General features: G+C 40.6%; 1 protein-coding gene across 2 annotated transcripts in view; it reads left to right on the forward strand.

The window, feature by feature from the left end:
- The window catches only part of LOC147139876 (A-type potassium channel modulatory protein KCNIP2-like), a 99,469-nt gene that overhangs the window by 76,999 nt on the left and 5,421 nt on the right, over positions 1-17,049 (forward strand). Inside the window, exon 2 of one of the 2 annotated variants that reach the window (XM_086044682.1) lies at positions 16,158-16,260. In XM_086044682.1, coding sequence (XP_085900808.1) covers positions 16,158-16,260 — 103 coding nt within the window. Of the gene's footprint in view, positions 1-6,240; positions 6,409-16,157; positions 16,261-17,049 lie in introns of those variants that run through there. The other variant, XM_086044683.1, reaches the window with a different exon arrangement.

A 17,049-nucleotide genomic window follows, 5' to 3' on the forward strand; every position in this document is an offset into this window, starting at 1 on the left:
GTAAGAATTAATGGTCAAAGTATGGAAAGTTTAATACTGCTTTGTTTGCCCTGTCATAAATGAAAACAATGAATCTTATCATTTGAGTGTGTTTATCTTGGAAAGCGTTAATGGCTTGTGATCTTTCATTACCCTCCCACTGTTGCTCTTGTCTCCTGACTTGAATATAAATGAAGGGCGATCACAAAGAAAGAAAAGAATAGCTTGGGGCGAGGACAGTGGCGTTCATTAAATGGCTTACATTACACTGCCCTCTCCAGGTGTGCGACTACATTGCTGCCATATGGGTCAGGGGAAGGGAAAAAAAAACCTCACAATGATGAATTTCCGTTAAAGTCACCTTTCAGAACACAAAAGGACATAAAAGCTGACTATTTAAATTAACCGCAGGGCAAAGTAACGAGAAGAAAAAAAAAGCACTACAGTGCTTTTAGGATCACATTTGCAGAGATTACTCATTGAATAGCTTAATTACTGTGTTGTAAAAATATAAGCAAATTCCAATTTGTATTTTAATGCAAATGTTGTTCGAAAGTAAAAAAAAGAAAAAAGGAGAATTGAGGCCACACTGAAAAGAATTAATAGTCACAATCTTAAAGTATTGAAATAAAAAGTTGTAGATGTTTGGGTGCGGGGGAGTCTTCAGACCCACATTGTGTATCCAAACACTCATTGGATAGCTTGCCATTGTGCTAATATTGTGACTTGCTCACGTAGTATTGTTTTTCTTTTAAGTGTAGCCCTTCTGCTCTTTTGAAGGACTGTTCAAGAAAAATAAACAGCATATTTTAAAAGCAAGAAGAGCAAGCAAAATATTGTAGCTCAGCGATTTCCAACCATTAGTGTGCCATGAGAGATCATCGTTTATGCTGCAGGAAATCATCGAATTTCGCTTTTTTATTATTGTTTGTTTATTTTTATTTTTTTTATTATACAAATGTAATAAAGCCTTGTTAATGCCAGCGACATACTGTGTAATGACAGGCAGAACAATTAAATGGTTTCCCACTAGATGGCAGAAGGTACAATTACCTTACAATATGTTATATTCCATAAGTAAATTCTGCATGAATTGTCTTTATGTTAATACTTGATGTGTTTTAGGGAGCTTTTGTCAGAGACGAATAACTCTTGTGAATTCCAATAGTATCGATTATACTTCCATCGTCCCGTTCATAATTTATACACACGGTATACTGTACATATTTCCACCTAGATAATTCCTGACCAAAAAGACAATCAATCAATGTTTGCCAAAAAAAAAAAAAATGTTCATGAGAGGTTTGTCAGCCGAATGATTTCCGTCCCGCATGGCACTACTGTATTAAAAATATCCTCAAAAGCTAATGATCTCCGCAAATGGCGCTTATCTAATTGGAAACACCAGCCAATTTTTAGCATCATTTGTCAATGACCTCCTCAGTGTCTCCTTTGTGCGCTCACACATGCGCACACACACATTCTCTCTGTTGGACATTTAATCAGTTTTGAGGGGAATAATTGCTCAGGTAGACGTCTAAATATGGAGGTGTTTCAATTACGTGCTGTGTCTGGCTTCAGGCCAAATTATGCTTCAAAGAGACTAATCAAACGCGACGTGTTAACCCAACATTGCACGTATGCGTGTGCATGCATGCATTGGTGTGTGTGTGCTTGAGATGACAACAGATCAGAATGTCTCTTGGGGTGGCTTGCAGATGTGCTGTACCACATCTTAAAACAGGTCAGGCTAAAGTGGGATCCTGCAGTACGAACTTCACACACCTTCACAAAGTCCTTTGAGGTCTAAGTGAAGTTCATTTTTATTTAACTCTGCAAGAGCTTTTGTATGCTCCTCTACAGCATCCTTTGCTATTTCCTTGCTGGATGCCAGCTTTTTTTTTTTTTTTTTTTTTATCCGAATGCCTCTAAGGGTATTGTTAGTGTGACTGTGGTACCTTGAAGTTCGGCTAGAATCCAATCGAATGTTGGATTGGCCAACTTTAAAGGTCACAGCAGTACTATAAAACCTTAAGGGGGAAGTCAACACAAACACATTTTTTTCAAGAGTATATTCTATGCAAGTCTGATAAATATTGCATTTGTGGAATAAGAGTTAATTCACCCGTTTTTGCCATCTCTGGGGGCGGCCAGTTTGTCACTTCTGTCGACTGAAAATGACATCACAACTACTCAGGGCTCAGGTAACGACTAATCAGGCTGACCTGTTTTCTGAAGCTGAGCTGTGATTGGTCGTTACCTGAGCCCTGAGCAGTTGCGGTGTCATTTTCAGTCGACAGAAGTGACAAAATGGACGCCCCCTGAGATGGCTAAAAAGGAGTGGATTTTGCTGCTTAAATCATATTCCACAAACGCAATATCAATCAGAATGCCGTGTTTCAACTAGTAGGCCTGCTGGGAAAATATTCTTGAAAAAAATATGTTTGGGTTGATTTCCCCTTTTAAGCTGCAAAAGTTGTTGTAAATCTTGTAAATTGTAACTCCCTATTATACAATTGTAACTCCATATTATACAACTTCGGCCAATGGAACTTTGATAACGCTACATCAATTAGACTTATCACTAATATAAAGTGTGAACTGGTTAGACAGCAGTAACATGCGGTATGCTTGCTATCACATATGTTTCAAAGTCATTGGAGAGAAATGGTGACATTGAAAAAGCGTGTTTATTTGTAATATATTGTCTCAGGGCATGACAAATATTCTCTGGCTTTCTGTGTGAGACAGTGGCAGACACACAAGCAGCCTTAATGTGTCTTTCATCGCTGATTGAACCCTCCGACTACAAAAGGTGTCTGGCCTGAATATGTCATTGTTTTCCGGAAAGCTGTGCAGCCTGTTTAATTAATACGGTCGTAGGTGTATGCAAAATATACGTCGAGTGATGCAGAGTTTCATCAATCAACTGCCCTTTGCTCATGACAGTACAGACAGCTAAGCGCCTGTCTAATCATGCCGCGCATTAATAATCTTTATAGGCCAGCATTACTGTTTTTAAACAACAGTGACTGACAACTGTGGGCGACCACGCATGGCCCTGTTTTATGACTATAATCGCAAAATCAGACCTCGGTCTCATTTTGCGTATACCAATGCAGTCTGCTTGCAAGTGATGACTTGCAGGTTGATGAGACTCACAAGGTTGCTTTTTCAGTGGGAGGCAAAGCAGCCTCAGGTCTCATTTCAACTCAGACACGCATAAATTCTGCCACCGGCAAATCAAACCCTCCTTTAGGGGTTTTTTTTTTCATCCCCAGCGTCCCCTTTACCAACGCCTCCTCCTCTTCATTTCATCCTGCCTACTTCCAGACACTGTGAATGGGATGCACAATTGACATAGTCACCAAGACAAACTGAAGCTTTTTAGGCACATAAATTCCTCTTTCTGTTTACCTTTGAGGCACTCAATGCCAAATCTCACCCAATCATCTCTTTGCATGAAGCTCATCTGTTTTCTAGCCCTTATGCTGTTCAGGCTCACGAGGAATGTGTAGTCTTTCCCAGCTCACTGAGCGAGACGCGAGGCACGCCCTGGACTGATTACCTGTCAACCACAGGTTGCGTAGAGGCAGACAACCATTTAAACTCACATTCACACCGGCGGTACAATTGCCAATTTGGAGTTTTCATTTACACTCACGGCCTCACCTGTGTGTTTTTGGGCTGTGGCAGGAAGCCGGATGCCCAGGGAAAACCCACACAACCACATGATGAACATACAGTACAACCGATCCATCATAGAAAGGTCTGAGCTGACAAGGCATGTAAGTAGGACAAGTTAAGATAAAAACAGTTGCAGGGATTGACACGGTAACTTCACGGTAATCTCTCCATACTTGTGTAAATTCCCTCATTTCACAAACATGCTTTTAAAGTTATTGTGGACTGTAAATTATCCATAAATGTGTTTTTGTCGGGTTTTTCTAGACTTGTACGTGCACTACAGTCAGTACTTGTCGTATATTAGCACAGTACTGTGGTTAATGTGGCATTTTAATTATTTGTTACTCATCTTTTTTGCTAATTTTACACGACGTGTAAATGGAGCGTTGCTATTTTTAGGGGCACCTCTGTTTCGTAGTGATTGCATGTTTGCCTGCTAGGCTCTTGTCAAGTCAGAGTCAAGACTAATTGACAACTAATTGATTATCGAGTTAATCACCTATTTTAATAATCGAGAAATCGTGTAAAGCCATTGTTTAACTTTAACAAACTACTGTATTATTTTGTTTTACTTAATTGAAAGAACTATAGGGCATTCTATTTTCTTAAGAAGGTCTTGAACACATTTTTAAAATTAATTGTAAATTCTTATGACAAACGATTGTAATAGTACAGTTTACAATATAATAATATTATTAATTTAAAAAACTATGTGACCAAAACTAGACTAAAAGCTTTTTGAGTTTTCATTGACTAAAACTGGACTGGAATTATTACATTGAAACGACTACAATGCGACAAAGACTAATAAGCATTTTCATCCAAAAGAATAAAACACCCAAAATGGCTGCCCAAAAAAACACTGGACCCTAAGGGCAATGACCAGAAAATGATTGAATGGTTGGTTCAATAGCCCCCTTATCAGAAGCCATGGTCCTTCATTAAAAAGGGTGGCTTGTGTACTCCAAGTTGAGAGCAAAGGCCTGTCTCAAGTGGTGAAGTGAAAGTATTTCAGTGTTTTGTTCACGATCGATGCCTGTCTTAGTGCATTGCGTTGTCGTGGTGTTGAGAGAACACAGCCAAAGGCCAATTTACTGGTCATTCTTCATTTCCCCCTTCATATATGGTCACAATTTCTGGTTAGTGACTGTATTGACAAGGTCAAGCATGAAAGTGGATGCAACAAGTTTCCTTCGCATGTGTCTACTCGACATTAAGAAGTGCCAGTTGAGGTGGCTGTGGCAGAGAGGGATTATCCCTTCTCTTTTAAAAATGAAATAAACTGCTAGTCGATTGAATGTTGTTAAAAAGTTTGTCAATAGCCCATCTACTGTACATACAGGAGTCCTTGTTTGACAAGTGTGTCTCAACACGAGAGTGAAATAACCCGAATTTGAATATTCAGTAGGAACGGACACTTCACTAAACCTGGCTAAAGTACAGTAAATCGGTAAATGTTTGTATGAAAAGTACTCAGCCATAAATATAAAACAAACAACACACTTGTGAAAGTATTCTTGTGCTGCTGCGCAAACTATACTATTATCTTCAGAATATCATATTTCGGGAACATTGTAAACCGGCAACTCCTTGCACATACCTAAAACACTTAAAACCGGGTTTTTGGATTTATCTTAATCCAACATATAAAATTCTTCGATTAAATCCACAGCGCTTGATCATTTTTTAAATGAATTTTACAGCAGTGTGACAGATGCCACAGTAGCAGCTCCTCTGTACAAAATTCCAACCACAAAACATAGACTTAGCCAGATTGCACCTCCAGGCTGTGTGTTTGCTTGCGCATTTGTGTTGATGTTACGCTCGGGGAGAGACCAAGGCCACATCTGTGACTTTGTCCGCCGTAGCTGACTTTGCCCACTGAAGTCGCTCTGCTGCTTCTCCTGATTTTGTCCTTCCTACTTCACCGCACTCCCTTAGATTCATCATTTGTTTTTCCGATTTAGCACCTTGTCCTCTCCGTTGCTGTTATTTTCTCCTCAAGCTCTTGCCCTCCCCGTCCTGTCTCAATTCATTACTCTGCTCCTTTTGGGTTCCCCCTCCCAAAGTAGTGTGTGTAGTACCCCTCCTCAATGCCTCCCCCAACTCCATCTTTCCCTCACTCAATGCCTTCACTGGCCCAATTAAGCGTGGGGAGGGACGCAGCGGGAGGAGAGTCTGAGAGGTTAGGCGAGGAAGACGGACAAAAGAGTGGAGACAGTTTAAGAGTCAGCATCTGGGAAGAACAAATAACCGCCGCTGCCATCCTGCCAGGACACACACACCATCTCACAATGAATTGTCCGAACTTCACCTGGAACTTAAACAACCTTTGACAGCCTCTGAAGTGGCGGCGGCGGGGGCGGAACGGCAAGTAGACAGCCCCTGCTCCCTCACGCTTACCATTGCCGATGAGGGAACGCGGGGAATAACAATCCAGCCTCTGTGAAGAAGAACCAGCAGGCGGATACTGCGCGGTCTCAGGATGGCGGAATACCGGCATATGGAGGGAGACTGAAGCGTAGAGTTGGAAGACGGAGCTGAGGGGGGGGGGGGGAAGGGTGGCGGACGTGCAAGATCTTTGCCTGTCAGAATCATAGAGAGGTGGAAGGCGGACGATGCATCTGTTCTTCCGAGACAAGTGGGAGGTGGAGGGGCTGCAGACGGTGGGCATCCTCTTGGTGGTGTGCAGCTCTCTCAAACTGATGCACTTTTTGGGGCTTATCGACCTTACCACGGCAGGTAAGATGAATGGTAAGCTAAGCAATTGAGGGAGGGGCGCACGCCCACAAGCTACGATGATGACAAATGATGCTTGTAACAAAGTTTGACAAGGAACTAGTAAAAATGCAGCTTCAATGCAATTTCATACCTCGAGGGCACTTCATTGGGTGCTGCTTTACATATGAGAGGCTCAAAACACCTCTCAGTTCATCACCACTGCAAAACACAATAATAAACATGTTAGTCATTGAAGCCAATTAAATAGTCAATAAAGTATCTTCTGTGAATTATGACTATACTGCATCACATGATTTTGTTTGCTGTTTGCACAAAACTTCTCACCACATCGCTCGCTGCGTCACTGCTTTGGGAGTTGACTAAACTGCCACTTTGCAGTTTGAGGATCATATTGATTTTGATTCATCATCTTTGAGAGCATACTGTATACCGTCATCACGTGATGACGGAAGTATTGCGGCACATGGTCATTACATCATTAGACCAGAAAGTGTGAATTGAAAATATGGACAGACCCCCTTCCAACCCCCTACCACCCCTAACCCCTTGTGGCTGTGACAGCTTCCACTCTTCAGGGAAGACTTTCTACAACATATTGTAGAGTGCGTGTGACAATTTTGGGTGCACCTGAGTGACAGTGTGGCTCACAGTCTCTGTTGTAGTTCATCCAAACGGCTGTTTTGTTTGGTTTGAGAGTTGTTCTTTCACAAGAAACACCTCCACGCGCACCTTTATGGACCTTGCTTCATGCACAAGCTTCCCACCAGGTTGAAAGCATTAAAGTCTCTGAAGTGATAACAAAATAATGGTTGTATGGCACCTCTGTTGTGATTTATGTGTTCTTAGTGTACTCTAAAAGGTAAGTTAAGAGTTTCGAAGGACAGGAGTAGTAAAAAATGGACACGTCACTAAATCTATGGGGAGACTGGGGAAAATCATCCCTCTGTATATCCAATCTGTGGCGCTCGTCCTCATCAGGGTCATGGGTGAGTTGTAGCCAATCCCAATTACGAGAGGTGGGGTACACACTGGACTGGTCGCCAATCATTTGAATGGCACATGTAGACAAACAACCATTCACACGCAAATTCACACTGATCTAAGAAGCCCCCAAGGGGACATGGACTACAAAGAGAAAAAAAAAAAGATCTTTCAAATCCTTCCTTTGTGTTAAAGGTACTTCCAGGAAAACAAACATGCTTTGTGTGGTGCAGGGACTTGGAAAACCACTTTTCTGATAGACAAACAGTACATTGAGGTAGTCACACTTGCTGGAAACACATAAACAGACTCCTTTTATTTATTTTCTGGTCACGTCCATTGTACAACACTGTCACCTCTTTCCGCATCAACCTTGCCCCCCGTTCTCCAGACATGACCAGCCGACCTACACGCTGCACCTTCTTTTTCTTTCGCCTTGTCCCATTAGGGATCACCACAGCTTGTCATCCTTTTCCATCGAAATCTATCCTCCTCTCAAACACCACACCAACTGCCCTCATGTCTTCCCTCACTACATCCATCAACCTTCTTTTAGGTCTTCCTCTCGCTCTCTTTCCTTGTAGCTCCCTACTCATCACCCTTCTACCGATATACTCACTGTCTCTCCTCTGGATGTGTCCAAACCATCTAAGTCGGCTCTCTCTAACTTTCCTCTCCAAAACATATAACCTTGGCCGTCCCTCTGATGAGCTCATTTCTAATCCTATCCATCCTGGTGACTCCTAAAGGAAAAACCTTCAACATCTTTATATTGCCACCTCAAGTTCTGCTTCCTGGCAGTAGCACAGTTCCTCTCCGGGTACCCTGTCATAAGTGTTCTGGAGATCAACAAAGACAATGCAGCTTCTTCTGACCTTCTCTTTACTTCTTCATCAACACTCTCAAGGCAAATGATGCATCTGTCGTACTCTTCCTAGGCATGAAACCACGCTGTTGCTCACAAATATTCACTTGTATTCCGAGTCTAGCTTTCATTACTCTTTCCCAAAACTTCATTGTGTGGCTATCTTGCTACCTAGCTATCCATCAACCCCCATCTACGCTGCATGCAACTCTTAAAATGATAATGGTACATTGAACTACAGTCTTTTAGAGGAAGAGTGTACATGCTGTGCAAAAAAGACAGATACTGAACTTTTAAATAATTGTTGTGCAGAACTTCATTCATTACCACAGAGGAAATGCACTGCTCTTTGCTTGTCCGATTTCATTGTTTTCAGCTAAAGCCATTCATTTAGTACTGTAAGAGTGGATATCAAAACAGCTGTGCATCATGTTGTGTATGAACCTTCTCTCTAGTTGTTCTAGTTGTCTCTACTCTAGTTGTTCTCACGTTTATTTCTATTTTACTGGCTGGAATTGTGTGTATCAGCCTGGCAGACACCCCACCACAATTGGACAAACAGCAGTATAAGAATGTTTTGTGTCAAACGTAATGCATGAAATAGATTACAGTAAGTAGTACTGTAGTACAGTAGTTCTTACATCAATTGTCACCATAGTCACCGTCTGTTTTACCTCTTCATTATAAAAATGCTCACTTGTATTTCTTGTAGCAGATTGGGAGAATCATGTTGTCTTTTTTTCACGTTTATTGAAAACTTGGACACTTGTACAGTGGAAAAATTGAGCAATCTTAGTGATGTGGTTTGCAGAACTGACAGCTCTGCAGATATGAAGTGAACGTTTAGTGGACTGTAGCTGCTGCAATAGCCACAGCTGAATCGAGAATCAACTGGTCCATAACAACGGCAACTATGTAGCTGTTCATGTCAATGAATTCAACCAGGAGAGCCAAGTCACAGAATAACCGCCAATGAAAGTTTACTCGTGTGTTAAGCAATCACTTCTGATGTTTCTCATTTACAGTATGTTAACATTCTCTATTTTCCTCTCCTACATCAGGTGAATGCGCCTTTGTTTATTTACCCAAATTTTGACCTGGAACCACATTAACATAGACATAGTTGGGTGATTCCCAACTGTTGGGTCGGCAACCAAAGGTGGGTCGTGGACCCATTTTGGGTGGGTTGTGGAACGCTTGTAAAAAATTACTTTTTATCTCATTCAGATTTTTCTGGAACAGTGCAGAGGTGTACCGAGTTCCCACACAAAACATGTTATGTATAAGCAACATGAAGTGTAACTCTGTCGTGCTCAAGCCACTAGTTTACTCCGTAAACAAACATAGAGCAGCTCAGCCTCCGGCTGGCGGATGTTATGGTTGGCGATATGATTTTGGCAGTATGTCAATCTCGTTTGAAACGGTGATTAAAATGCAATATACTTTTAGAGGTTATTTTGGGGAGAAAAAAAACAACCATTGTTCCTATAAAAGTGGGTCACAGCTTTGCAGTAACCGAAAAATGCAGATCCCAGTGTGACAATAGCTATGTTTACATGGACAAAATCTCTTTAATCCAGTCAAAATTTGGATTAAAACTATGATCAGATACACTGTTTTCATGGACACTAAAAATATTGATCCGATTAGGACTCGCATTTTCATGCATCACACTCTTGATCGGAACAAATTTTGACATGCCCAGATTGACCAAATACGCCGGAAATAGTCGTAGAAGACGAAAAAGCCGAAGCAACTTTCATGTCAACAAAACTTCGCTCCATCCATTTCTACTTTAAACTTTAGCGTTATTTCACGTATTTTCCCCGTTTGGGCTGTTGTGTCAAGTTAAGACTTTCAAATGGAGATACATACCAGTTCAGTCTTGCGGCCGCTCGCTCTGCTTCTACTCGCTTCAAGAAATAACACAAACGCGTTTGTTCTGAAATATGGTTTGTTCCGAAATGTGCACGCCGATGGAATTAGCAACTGACATAAACCACTCCTCTCATTCGTGATAAAAGCTTGATCGGAAAGGGGCTTGATCGGGTCAGAATATTCCAAATGGGGTGTGTATATGAAGCATTTTTATTCTGATTAGGCTTTTAATACGAATAAATGCATCCATGTAAGAAATCCATTGAGAACCAGCGAATTGGGCACTGATTGCCAGGGCAATCTCCTATTTCATTGACGATTTTGCCATGTTTGTGGTTCGATAAAAAATGTGGTGCTTCAAAAACAGCAGGGGTCGCAGTTATTCTGTTGTATGGACTTGGTGTTTGTGAAAGGCAAGGGTCAATTGCCCGGTTTGCAAAAAGTAGTCGGTGAATGGAAGTTGTTTGTCCAGTTGAGTTTCGTTTGGTGGCCCATGAATAGCAAACCAGGAATCACTGATAGTGTAATATTGTTTCACTTGCCTGGTTAACTGTGCAGGCAACGTGGGTTCGGTTCCCACTCAGATGTGAGTGTAAATGGTTGTCTGACTTTCTATGTGCCCATGTGTTTTACTGCCGATCGGTCCAGATCGTGGTCAGTCTTTTGTCCAGTCAGCTAGGATAGACCCATGACTGTGAACGTGTTTAGCGAAATACAAAATGGATGGATAGACATAGTCATCTTTTAAAATCAGAATTTCAGTGGTACTCGACTGTGCTACTTTTATCACCAAGTGTGAGGCTGGTTTAAGAAGTGATATAGTCAATGTTTGGTCCCGCTCATCCCGTCTTAATCTTCAGCAGTGCACTGTATCAACACGCTTGCTGCATTCTCTTTGCCTTGAGAAATTCCTCAGATCTCTGGGGTTTATCAATCGAGAGGGTCCTTCAAAATGAACAGCGAAGAAATGTTTGCCAAGGAGCTATAAATAGAACTGATGATTTTATTTTCTGAAGTAGACTGAAGTTGCGTTGGCCTGTCAGAGTGTACCTAGGGAAACTGTGAGACTAAATGCACAATCACCGCAGGGCACACTGTAAGAAGGATCATGATGCTGATGAATGCTGCCTTTTTTTCTGGTCCTTTTAATAATGATAAGTTGGCGTGATGGCGCCAAGCCAGGAGGAATGAGTGTGTAAAAGACAGAGAATGCTTAAAGTTTAGAATGATTTCACACTTTAAAAAAAAAGAAGTTAACAAGTGCAGTTTGTCTGCTACAAAGCAGAACTGGCTTATGTAAAACAGCACATATATGGTTGCAGACTCAAGTAATATAAACATTGTTTGCTAATTTGATATAGCCTATGGGCTGCAGCTATCGAATATTTGGGTATTTTGATATCCTACCGAAAATGATCTCGAATAATAAAGTGTTTGGATCAATTAAAAAAAAAAAGGCTTGGTAAAAGAACAATTAGGAATACCCATTAGAAATCAACACTTTTCACTTAAAGGGCAAGTTGACCCAAACATATTTGTTTCAAGATTATGTTCTACACAGGCCCACTAGTTGAAACAAGACATTCTGATATACTATTGCGTTTGTGGAATATGAGTTAAGCATCAAAATCTAGCCATCACAGGGCGCGGCCATTTTGTCACTTCTGTCGACTGATGATGACATCACAGTTGCTCAGGGCTCAGAGAACAACCAATCATGGCCCAGCTTCAGAAAACAGGTCAGCTGTGATTGGTCGTTACCTGAGCCCTGAGCAACTATGATGTCTTTTTCAACTGACAGAAGTGACAAAATGGCCACCCCTGACATGGCGAAAAATGGGTGGATTTTGCTGCTTAACTCATATTCCACAAACGTAATATCAATCAGAATTCCTTGTTTCAACTAGTAGGCCTGCATAATCTTCTAAAAATATATTCTTGAAAGAAAATATGTTTGGCTTGATTTCTGCTTTAATGATCGTTTTCATTTTCAGATAATCAAAATTTAAATTTGAACTGTACATAGCAGCAAACTGTATAGTGTCTTCTCTGAAACATCAATGAGTTTCGGACAAAGTGACGTCAGAACAACAGTAGCGATTTTGCCAATTCAAACAACACATTTGAGTGAGCCTGGCTATTCCCTTCCACTGTATTCGCTCTGCAGTCCGGAAGCTCACCAGCCAATCGCAGGGAAAACGCTATAATGTCAAGTCCATGTGTTTTGTTGCTTAAATTATACCACGGTTCCTTTCCCATCTATCTAATCAAACAGGCAAGGATTTAGTGAAAATCACTAACAGAGCCTGAAAACGAATCCCAGTACGGTGCTTTACCCAGAAAAGTGCATGAATGGAACATATTAGTTATTTTCTTTGAGGCTCACTTGGATAAATGTCTTAAAGCAATTGTACAAGAGAAATGACAGCAGCAGCCTGCTTTCTTTGATTAGACACACACGCGCGCGCGCGCACACACACGCACACACATCTAAAGGGATCATGTGTTTGAATGCATGTTTTTATTAAAATCAGGTTAATCCCTCAGAGAGGCCTCACTTTTCTAGAAAAACTCAGATTTGTGCTATAGTATATTAAAAGGCGCAGCAGCGTATTTCATGATTCCCAGAGGTGGGAAATCCAGAGAGACGGGGAGAAGGGTTGTTCCTGAGCAAATTTATCACACCTTAATTATATGTGATTGTCATAACAAGTGTGCCTAGAGACACAGTGACATTTTTCACTCTGTATTTTCTTCTCTTCTCAATTTGTGTGCTAATAAAAAAGTGTAATGGTTCATTTAATCCGACTCAATGACATGTAAAATATAATTATATGGAAAACTGTAATGAATGCAGAGCTGTGCTGCTTGGTGTACGGTAATTAAATTGGGCACCCATCGTGTTCTGTGGAATGCATCATTCTGAATCAAGATGGCTCAGTCAGAGTTTGTTGTTTTTGCTGAACAGATGGAGCCTGTTCTCACGAGAATTCAGTGCCATTATGCACAAAAAGTCATTAGTTGAAACCAGACAAAAATCTATTTAAATCACAATCATTTTGAGTATCCTTTGTTTTTTTTCCAAACTGAATTTAACTTTTTAAATCTGCTCTGACAATGAAAATTACTCAGCTGAATCTGCAATATGGCTGCAGTATAGTATGTAATCTAATCAGATCTAATCAAACACACATTGCAGTAAGCAACGTGCATAATGGAGTATGTTGCTTGCACACACCTTAATTCAGTCAGGTAAACATTCCTTGAAAAAAGAGCAACATTCGTCATAATAAAGCTGTTAAAGGCTGGATCTTTAATACATTTTACGTGAGGCATACACTTATAAGGCAAAGGTCAATATATACACATGTAACTTTTATGTCTCTTACAGGCCACTGTAGTTGATTGGATGGGTCATTGGGGGTTAGGCTAGTTATCTTCAGCCAACAAGATGACAGCTATACGCAATACGTAACGTGATTCAAACTAACATACTTCATTACTGGTTTGTTTCATATAATTAGATTCCAACTTTGGACCTTACACTGTGAGGCAAATGTGCTAACCCCGTGCCAATGCATATACAGTACACCATGTTGTACATTTATTATAGATTTTTTTTTTCCCCCCACATCCTGAAATGCTCTTAGCTTAGTCCACTATGTAATTTAACATACCGGTTGTCATCACTGTTGCCTAAGGATACGGTTATGTAGCCTTAATCGTCTTGCGGAAAAACTCGAGTCCACCCCCTCAGTTCTTTGACGTCTTAATGGATCCCCCCCGGACCTCATCAGCTCCTCCTTGTTTCCTCAATCAAATCTGACTTCCTTTTTGTTGTCGCTGCGGTTATCTTGGTTGATGTATTGGCTAGTTTGCTCAAATGCATGCACCCTGGTATGACCATAAAAACTTAATTGTCTGGGTGTTGCCAGTTGTATAGTCTCAGTATTCCTGATATAGAGAGCAGGCTTTTATGGAATGCACAAAGCATGCAAGGGGTGTGGTCTCAGTAGCCCTGCAGTCAGTAGCGTGCAGTGTGCATATGGCACTGAGGGATGTACAATGCAAGGGTAGAAATCCACCTGAATTAACAAAGGAATCTTTTGGAATCTTTTCTGGAAGATTGTGCTGCAAGATGTTTCTTCCGCTTCACACTTATTGTCAGATTTAGAGATTATCGGTTTTCTTGTCAATTTAAACTTCCCAGTCTTGAAATGGTTAGCTTTCTACCCTAATACATATACAGTAAGCAGACATTGGACTTCTCATCTGTGATCATAGTGTTTCCTCAGGTAGCGGTTAGAGGGTGTTTATTTTCTCCCCCTTGCCAACTTTGCTCACTTACAAAGAAAGTTTCTAATCTGTTTGTTTGTTGCTCAAGGTAATTAGCAGAATATGAATAAAAAATGTTTAAAACCGAATTAGAAAATACAATCGAAAAGTTGTTAAATGTTGTGCACTTTGAGTGAAGTGTTTTATCTCCAAACAAAACACAAGTCAGCGCTTGGTGGAGTAACTCATCTTGACAGCAATGAGAGGCACAGCATCTTGTAGTCGGTCACCAGGTTTGCACACAACTCAGGGGAAATTTCTTTGCAGGGACCCTAAATTCTTCAGATTTCTTGGTTGCCGCATACAAACTCAAAGCTTTAGCTCCCTCCACAGGGCTTGTATTGTGTGGAGTTGTGGGGACTGAGTAGGCCACTCCATGATCCTGGCTTGTACTTGGGATGCATCGTTACCAGTATCAGTCTCAATAATGTAGATCCGAACTTGTGTTTCTACTTGAAAAAAATCCTCCCATACTACACACCAATACTGCTGACTGCAAATGTAAGGACTTGTACTTGTACTGGCTGTGAAAAAATCATAATCATTTTTTTTTCACTTATTATGCCGCAATTTTTGTTACCAAAAATGTTTGTTTTTTTATATATAAATTTGACAATAATTTTGTACGACGGTACATGCTTACACCTATATTTCCTTGACTCCTGATTTCAAAACAAGTTATCCGTCAATTTCTTGGTTAAAAAAATCATCTTAATCAAATGCAGAGGCAATTATGAAATATGATGAGACGATTAGACACTCCTATGGTTTCACAGTTAGAGCAGTTCCCTCTGAGCACAATCATAGCTCTGATGACACCCCTGGTCGAGACCATTTAGAGCAGAGGTCACCAACCTGTTTGGAACTTTGGCGTGCTACTTTTTGGGTAGTGATTTATGTGGTGGGCTATCGGCTTGATACACACTTCTTAATAAAAAAATCTGCTCTGTTTATTTTGGGGTAAATCATCTCTGTGTCGTTTTGCCTACTAGCTTTTCTCTACGAATGCCATGATTTGGTCATATGCTACATTGCCGACCTTTGACCTATACTTTTTATTTTAGGTTGTTGTTGTTGTCATTAACACCAATGCAAGTGTGATTTAAAAAGGATAGAACGACTTGGTGTAGCTTCCTACCAAATGGGGATTTTTTTTTTTTTTTTTTTTTTTTATACAGTAGTAACTGGTGAGCTATTTTTAGAGCAGGTCCGAGGGAACCGCATTGTTGACACCAGATTTAGAGTTGAATTGATCTCAACCAGGGGTCTAAATTTTAGACCACTGAGGTGGCATGCCTGTTGCCACGGAAACTAAGGTGTCAGTTTTAACGCACTATTTGGGTCCATGTCCACTTACCGTAATGTCTGTTTCATCTGTGTATTTGTACTGGTTTAATATAGTGTTGGACTTGGAAGTGGTCAGAATGGTGTTGTAAATAAGATGCAAGTCTATAGTGAAATGATATTCATATAAACCAATGTGGGATTGGTTTCTAAGGTTTTATGTGGATCTCATTACTTGGCCGGGTCAGCAGGCAATCAGAGCATGTCGGCGTGTTTTCATGTTTCTCTGGCATGATGTATGTACTAAGGCGTGTGTCTGTATTTTTTATTTATTTTTGAGGGGTTTTGTGCATGCACTGTATGTAAGCAGTGTTTCTAACCTTTGTGCTATGGTTGGTGATTACAGGCAATCCTTCCAACAGCCAAAGCAAAAAAAGCATAAAGCAGCGATTCCTCAAGCTGCTGCCGTGCTGCACGCCCTCGGCTGCCCCCTCAATCAGTCAAAGCAAGTCCTCCTTCACTCTATACACGTTTTTACTTTATCTCATGTGTCCCGCCTCTCTCGGGGATTAACACCACACCGCTGCTGACACGTTCTGGCTAAAATGGCCCAAATAAACCTGTCTTTTGTCATTTTTGTTTTTGACAGTACATTCTGCTATTCACTGAAATTTCCCATTTGGCTCAGATTAGGCAAATTGTGTCTTTAGTTTTGCATATTCACAAATGTCGAGAAGGCAGGACTGCATTTTTATCAATTTAGATATTTCACATCCCGCGGAATTAATCTTTGGCATTATAGCACCATTTTTATATGGTAAACCACTTGAGACGTACGACTCAAATGGTATTTCTTTCTTGATTCTCGCAGATTCTCAAGAATATTTGTTTTAGGTGTGTAAGGTACATCAATGAGATCTAATGAGGAGTGGATGGATGTTGGTCTTTTCTATTGGAAAGTCTCGTTTTCCGAAGAGGGGGTTGGGGGGGATAAAAAAAAGAAATGTTCACTTTTTGGGGGCATGTGTCAGAAATGTACATCAGGCTAGCCTCTTAAATGTGAGCATTTTGACACATTTGTATTGAAGTATTTAGTATATGGATTTTTGTTCATGATAAATGACAGGCTTGGGTGTGATATTTTGTGAAATGTGGGTCTTTATTAATATGCTCAGTTTTATTCTATGCACTTTTTGTTTTTTTTACAAGCTTCTCATTTTCTCATATTCCTCCTCAGGTTTTATACAATGTGAGTAAGTAAACATTTCAAAGCCTCATTTATTTAGTACTTTAATATT

The sequence above is a fragment of the Filicampus tigris genome, chromosome 11 (genome assembly GCF_054856515.1).
Source record: "Filicampus tigris isolate MCC_2025a chromosome 11, RoL_Ftig_1.0, whole genome shotgun sequence".
Classification (NCBI taxonomy): domain Eukaryota; kingdom Metazoa; phylum Chordata; class Actinopteri; order Syngnathiformes; family Syngnathidae; genus Filicampus; species Filicampus tigris.